The 7,810-nt window shown below is 41.9% G+C and overlaps 1 protein-coding gene across 4 annotated transcripts in view; it reads right to left on the bottom strand.

Moving 5' to 3' along the window:
* Positions 1–7,810, bottom strand: part of ADTRP (androgen dependent TFPI regulating protein) — a 33,459-nt gene that overhangs the window by 3,915 nt on the left and 21,734 nt on the right. Inside the window, exons 5-6 of one of the 4 annotated variants that reach the window (XM_065667352.1) lie at positions 3,543–3,694; positions 26–97 (exon numbers count right to left, since the gene is read on the bottom strand). The exons of 1 other annotated variant lie outside the window; for it this stretch is intronic. In XM_065667352.1, the coding sequence (XP_065523424.1) occupies positions 93–97; positions 3,543–3,694 (157 nt within the window). In that variant the 3' untranslated portion in view covers positions 26–92. Of the gene's footprint in view, positions 1–25; positions 98–924; positions 1,001–3,542; positions 3,695–7,810 lie in introns of those variants that run through there. 2 more of the 4 variants (XM_065667350.1, XM_065667351.1) reach the window with 2 other exon arrangements.

Raw genomic sequence — 7,810 nt, 5'->3', positions numbered from 1 at the left:
GTAAGAGATAATACATTTTTAAAACCTCCAATACTGTATGAGACAATTCGTCCATAAATAATAGAAGAAATTTAGGGTCTGGCATCGTTTGGTTATTCTGAAAAGGAAAAACAAGGTTATATTATTTGACAGCCTGGATTTTTCAGCTCTCAGAAATGATACTGCATCTTTTTGGTCAAGCACTGGACATACAGCTTCAAAAATTACTTGCTTGAAGTGGAAAACTGCCATCTATAGACTTTGGAATAAGTTGGAACCGAATATACCTTGAAGGGTGAAAAAAAGTAAATATTTACGTAGCTGTTTTTAGGACAAGTGGTAGTGGCCTGAAGCTATAAAGGAATATGAAAGAGAGCCCATATAAAGCATGGTATGCTGTGAGACAAGTTTCATCTGCGGCCTGGAGTCTGCCACAGGATGTAAATCCAAAAGGAAACCAGGATTGCCATTCATGTGGAGCTATCTGTTAATCACTTCTCACACCTTTGACTAAACACAACTCATCTGGCCACAAACTCTGCAAGCTTTCTTCCTTCAAGGGGGAAGGAAAGAAAGAGAAGTAGCTTCCCTGGAGCCTTTCCCTTTGGGTAGAAGCCTGGTCGGAGCAGCCCAGGTAAGGTGCTCTGCCTGGCAGAGGCTGCCAGCATCGGGTCCAATTGCTTGGTGGCCACAAGTGCTGGTGAAGAAAGTGTTTCCAGATGTGCTATAGGAACCTACTGGACAATTGCATTACTCTAACTCAAACTGTGCTTTGGGGGGGACCAAGCAGGAAGCAGAAGAGAGGGCGGAAGTGCCCTTCCACATACCCTTTGTGGTGGACAGGGTGGAGGGTCTGGAGAGATGGAGAGGTTTGTCTTCTACCACCACAGATCGTTTTGCTTTGTGTTGTTTGTTTTTTTTCTTTCTGCAGGGTTATTTTAACTGCATCGTCTCCATTATTGTGATGGGAAGATGATACAAGAAAGGGTAGAATGAAAAAAAGTAAGTGGAGCCATTTTTGCTGTGAGAAGAAAGGCATGTTGGAATCATGTCTTCATTCAGTTTGTAGCTCTTTTTACTTTGGCAATGCTGAGCCAAAGATTTATCTCAGTCAGGAACATATTAAGACTCCAGCACACTGTGATTTCGACTAGCTTCCCTCTGGCTGTGATTCAATATTTATTGTGGCCTTGTTATCAATACCAGCGCAAGGAGGTCCTACCCTTCTCTTGGGTGGACACAGCTGAGAAATGGGTCAGGAAAAAAAAAAATCAGGGTTGAAAACAGCCCCTGCTTGCAAGGAACCTTGCTTGAGCAACCTGGTCTAGTGGGAAGTATCCCTGCTCATGGCAGGGGGGATTGGAACTAGATGATCTTAAGGTCCTTTCCAACCCTAACTATTCTATGATTCTATGAAACAGGCATGCGTGGTAGAATTAAGAGGGAGTGAGGGGTGGTGGGCAGTAGCTTATTGGGAAGTTACTGCTGCCAAAGCTCCCATACTATCAAACTATAGCCTCAGATACTGTGGAGTTGCCAGGTATCAGGGTACAGCTTGAAACTTCTTTTATCAGTGCACAACAAATCCAGGGAATATCGCTAGTCCTGTGGGTGAAGAGCTGAGGATGCATGCGAAGTAGCAAGAGGTTGCACAAACATGGGGAACTGTAACTCAGCACAGTGTCCCACACATGGATGAAAACACTGTGTAATTGTTAAGGCCATGATTTTGTGGATCCTTTTAAAATATGAAGTATTTATGGAGAGGCAGACCCCCCATGCACAGGAGATCTCCATAGGTTGCAAGAGCACGCCAGATACTTATGGAGGATATTGTGCATGCTGTATTTATATATATTCTCTGAGGTAACTTTTGTGCTATCACAACTGCAGGATGCTTTTCAGCCTTTCTCTGTGCACAGAAAAGAAAGCTGACTGTTTGTTCCAGTTTCTTTAGAAAGCTCTTAAATTAACAGCTCTTAAGTGGGCATATTTAGTTGTTCAAAATGCATCCAATTTGTGCAGTTAATTTGATCTCTGCTTGGCATGACCTTTTGCCCAATTGATTAACACCTTGCAAATAAAATTTATTTCATTCTGATTATCTCCAAGTTATGCATCTCCAATTTAGGCATACTCTAGGCCTGAAATTACTATTACGTACTCAGTGATGAAGAAATATGGCACCTAGATGTATAAGCCATCAGATATCATGCAAGTACCTATGTTGTCTTGTTGTGATGACATGGTCTTTGATTAGTAATAGTTACTGTTTATGTGATGCCTCTTCAATCAGAGCTAGTGCAGAAAGTCTGCAGATCTGTTTTCATTTACCAGCAATCCTCATCTTGTATCACATTTATGCAAGAATAGAATTCGGCCAAAATTTCCAAACATGGACATGTAGAGCAAGCATCTTATTTGCAAAGGTATCAAGTGGTGAAGCTGGTTATTCAGCACATTTGGAAGTCAATCTGCTGCTTTTAGGTAGCTGAGAGTACGAATGGTGAGAGACTAGCTACAGACACTCTGCTTTGGCTTGACAGGCATGTGAGACTTCACAAAATGCATCAGGCATTAAATGTTCCCTGAGAACAGAGGGAAGTTGTCTTATTTATTTTCAGAGGTGTTTTTGCAGCATTTTTTCTTTCATCAGAAAGCTAGTGTAAGAAATTGCAAACGTTCACACATTTGTCCTAAATAAAATACACGCGTTTTCCCAATGGAAACACTTTCATCCTCAAAAACGTAATCTTGACTGAGAAGGGAGAGAGGAAACCAGGTGAGGAATAATAGTAATATAACCCCATGCCAAACCCCCAAAGCTGCTTCATCAGTTCTTTATTCCTTCCTTTCACTTCTTGAATGTGTCCGCCTAAACTACCTTTTTTTCTAACTGCCCATTTGTCCAAGGAGGCTGCCTTTCATTTTCTTTAAATCACTACTGATAATGCCACTACCAAAGTAGAAGGCAGGTGTTCTCAAGAGTTTGTAAAACTTTCTGAAGTGCTGTTTTACCCACAGAGGTGCTGTGATACTTTTACTTGGATACACTAATGCCTTCCTATAAATTGTCAGTAGATTGCAATTCCCTTGACAAACACCATATAAGGCAGGTGTAAAAATTTCAGCCAGAGAGATTTGGCTCCTCTGGAACCTTGTTTGAGAAGGAATCAAAATTCCAGTGATTATGCTGGTAAGTGGTGTTTCTTGAGCCATGCTGGTGAAACCTGGCCCTTTATCTGGTGGGATTTGGATTCTTGCTCCAATTTGTTCTCTGTTTGTCAGTAACTGGTTAGGCCCTATCGGCCTCTAGCAGACACCCAAATACCACACCCACAGTATACAAGGGTCCTCTTCCAGGTTGGACAAGGCTTTGAGCAACCTATTCTAGTGAAAGGTGCCCCTGCTGTGGCAGGGAGTTGGAACTGGATGAGCTTTAACGTCGCTTCCAACCCCAACCATCCTGAGATTCTTCTCCCACCTGGCTAGGCAATGACAGGAATTCATTTAGATCATACTTTTTCATATAGATAGAAGTGAAAAGCAAAACTTGGACTGACCCCATATAGCGCGGTTGAGGAACTCCCCGAAGTTGTAGAAAGAGATGATGACGGCAATGCTAACGGCAAAAAAGGCTGCTAGCCCGGCTGGGCTGAACAAAGCAAAGAGCGGATATACCCACTCTCCTGTTACAGAATAAATCCACAGGACCCTAGGCAAGGAGAGAAATGACCTTTGGTTAAAACCATTCAGTTAGAAGAACCACTTCATGATTTCTAGCTCCTGAAGGGCCAAGTTATCAAAACAATCTTGATACAGAGGAAATTAGCTCGACTGTCAATACATCTCCTTGGCATTTGGGCTATTTGCTGTGAAGCACACTTGAGCCACCACTGAATTAGACGGGTTTCATCACAGTTTGAAATGCACACAATGTTCTGCTCTTCACCCTGGTGGCACTGGCTATTAACAGCGGCAAAATAACAGTAAAATAGAAAAATACTTACAAATAGGGATGGCACTTGACTATTCTAAGGGAAGCTTATTCAAATGAGCTCTCACATATGTGTTTGCTCTTTAGTTACAACAGCTTTTCAGCCCTAGCCGTATTTCAAGGGTCTGTGAAGGCAAAGTGCTGTTTCTCACTGTCTCTATCCTGCCACTGCTGACCACTGTTTTGGGGAGTGGGAAGAGGTTTTCAGGAGGCAAAGGGTGAGGAAAATTCTCCAGCACATTTCCTTTTGGTCTAAGAGGAGGAGGGGAAGAGGAGGAGCAGATAGGTAGGAAACATGTAGCTGCTTTGCTTCTTTGTGCCAGAACCATTTGCAAAGCACTCTCTGAAAAAGGGAAAGAAGGTTAAGGAAAAGGATAAACATGCCTGCTTTACAGGGCTTCTTTCCTTCTGTTTAGACCCTCTCTTTCTGCCTTTTTCTTCTCTCAAAAAAACCCATCTTGTAGTGGCTGTCAGTCCACTGATATTATTTTCATCATTTATGGCTCCTAAGTGTGGTTGGTAGCAAATGCCTGGACTTAAAAATATAAAAATGGTCCCTATTTATTAAATGATGGCTGAAATTTAATATATTTGTAATAAATATGTAAAGAACATAAAAAATAGGGTGGGTTTCTAGTGATTGTTGTGAGGATGTGTTATTTTAATGATAATTTCCCTAAAAAAACCCTTTGGGTCCAAAAAGTCCTAAAAGGTTTAATTCTTAATTTAAAAAAACACATCTGAGGAACATCCAGTACTTTCCACCACCAGTGCCTACATGGGAATGCAACCCTACTCTCTCTGATGGCAGCAAGCCTGTCAGCTTACACTGAGCATCATCCTTCAAAGGGAAATGACAAGCAGGCTGCCCCACCAGCCTGAATCTGTGTCACAAAACTGAGGAATGTGAGAGTGATAAGGAAAATACTACTATTAATAATAATAATAATAATAATAATAATAATAATAATAATAATAATAATAGTGTGAAAAGATGATTTCTGCTTTCTTTAGGTAGAGAAAGGAGGGGTAGGTCATAAAAAAAGTGACTTAAAGAGAGATTCACTAATCCCCACCTAAGGGCTAGAGTGAGGAAATGGAGGGGGGTGATAGTGGAGCTGTCTGGGCTGAGCATAGAAATGTTAAGGGTTGAGACTCATTTTCATGATTTAAGGTTCTTTCATCAAGCAAACAAGGCTGCAAAACAGCTAAGTAATTGAAAAGAAAAAGCCTGCACAGAAAGCCACAGAGAGGCTGAGCAGAGGCACTGAAGACCGGGTGCTAGCTGGAGCCCATGCAAATGTCAGCATGTGTTCTTCACTGCACAGGGCTGCTGTTTTCTTAATGTGCCTCCAACAGTAAAACAGAGAGTGATAACTGCCTTTATTTTATATAATGAGGAGCTAGCTTATCTTGATGTAATTTGGCCAGCTGGTGTGCCTTGAGTGAAGCACTCCAACCCATATTTTCAAACCTAAACAAATGACTATGCAGGAGTGCTAAAGCACTTTCAGTTATCTGGTTTGGTAGGAGCCCTGTGTTTCCAGGCTTTTTATCCTGGGGCATACCTCCAGATATACCTGAACTTACTCATTTAATCACAGAATGGTTGACAGGTTTTGGTTTTATTTCTGTTTTGGTTTGTTTTGGGTTTTGCTAGGGATTTTATAAAATGCAACCCACATCTTGCAAACGCATATTGCTCATTACTCATGGGCAACCAACTATTAAATATACATGCAGGATTTGGAAGCTTATTATTCTGAAGATTTCATTTTACCAAGTCTCATTTTTTTTTACCAAGATTTTACCTCAATTATCAGTGACTGAGACAGAAGCAGAAAATGCCCAGAATTATTGGGACGATAGATGGAGATAACAGCCCTGGGCATAGCCAAATTTGCCAAACTGCTATAGGATAGAGAACAGCATTTAGATACCAAGGAGAGGTGATGTGCTGCCATAGTCCAGCTGGATAAAACTGGTGAATTTATCCCGTCCTCTTGTTACCTGCCCATGAATGTTAGCAGGACCACCGCATTCACAGAAGCGGGAAAAAAGGCATCTCTAGGGAATTACTCAATGGCATGATCCAAAAAGAAGAAAATAACATATTGCCTAACATATGATCTCTCTGAGACTGGTCAATTCTAAATTAAAAAGTTGTGAACTGAAAATGAGCATGCAGTGACTGAAAAAGAATTTGATTCCTATCAGAGATGGAATATGGACCTATTGCAAGAAGGTCATCAGTCTCTAGATTTAAGTGGTGTTGGTTTTTTTTGTATTTTAGGTTTGCATACAAAGTGCAACCTATAATGATTCATATTCCCTTGAATATAAAAGTTTGAACTTTTCTCCAAAGACGCATGCAAACTTGTGAAGATTAAGATTTATTTTATACTGATCTATTACCACTGAAATGGTAAAGGGCAATCTACTGTTATTTGCTTTTTAAGATTTAAAAATGCCAGTTCTAAAATGTATATATTCTTCACTGTTTTCAATGTGATGACTCCAGGAGTAAGGCATTACTTAATGCAGCCAGGGGGTGCAAGTTCCATCTTTGTAAGAATTAACTAACATGCCTAAAGGTTCTCTAAACCCTGATGCCCCACAGCTGAAAGCCACCTTTCCGTTTTGAACACTATGGGTATTCAAAGCTGCAGTGAAGCCCCACTCAGAGGCAGGTATCTCATGTGAGACATCACCGGCTGCTTGGTTTCTCTACTGCCTTGCAGGGACCAGTCAGGTCTCAGCCCATCCACACTGGGGAAGGGGAATTTCCGCAATGACAGTGACAGTTCAAGAAGAGACTTTTAGGAAGGAGTGTTGCTTGTGAAACATAAGGTGCCCAAATGGGGCTATTAATTCACCAGGTTGCAGAACCAACAGTGAACTATTTACATGTGTTAAGACTTCAGTGCACAGGCTAAGAATTTTTTCTGTTAGTTGAACCCTGTTCTCTGTGGTTGCAGCTAACTGAGACAAGGAGGCAAAAAGAAAGCAGACAGCAGGTTCCTTGCTGCTTCAGGAGGAAAGAAAGCAACAGTATTGAAATCCTAATGTCTTTAACCCAGTTATAAGGGCCCTGAGACACAGGGGACGAGTGCTCTCAGGGACCACCTTCCACTCAGGATCGCAGCAGCACCATGACACATCAAGTCAGAGAAGATACTGCAAGGACTCAAATGTGTTGATACTTGTATTGATTGTCACCCTTTGATGAGGATTCAGGTCCCAGCATGAGCTGTGTCTCCTGTGGGGTGGAATTGCTCAGCTGATAGGGGCTTTAGGGAAAAGCATGGCACTCATGACTGCAATAGTTGTCTGAAGTGCTGTCTGGTCTCAAAGACAGTAAAAACCAAATGCTGTCAGAAGGCAAGCAAAATTAAGCAACTGGGTGAACCAGAACATAGAAAAGGAATTTGGGAAGCCGTGATTGTAATCCTGTTAGGCTGTGGCCTGGATTATGATAAATGGCTCCTAGCTTGGTTACGTAACATAGCAGTGAAGTCCACTGCTTCACCAGCCTCTCTGGTGGTTTTCGAGTCACAGGAGCATTTCATCTGTGCAGTTTATTCTCTGTTCCAGATTTTCATTTGGTGGCCTGAAGGCAGTCTCTAGGTGAGAGTGAGAACTGGTGGGTGGGAATGGGAAGAATGGGCACTCTCACAGTCCCAGTAACTTCTCAGAAACCTTTACGTGAGGGTAAGTCACCTCGCTGCTGACCAGTTGTTCTGTACCCTCTGCCCTAGGGCCTGGGTGCTTCCTGCACTCTGGAAAGTGATATTACAGCATACCCTGAGAGTGTACGGACTCATTCTTGAGCTG

The sequence above is a fragment of the Lathamus discolor genome, chromosome 2 (genome assembly GCF_037157495.1).
Source record: "Lathamus discolor isolate bLatDis1 chromosome 2, bLatDis1.hap1, whole genome shotgun sequence".
NCBI classification, from domain to species: Eukaryota; Metazoa; Chordata; class Aves; order Psittaciformes; family Psittacidae; genus Lathamus; species Lathamus discolor.
This window is presented reverse-complemented; position numbering and strand designations above follow the sequence as displayed.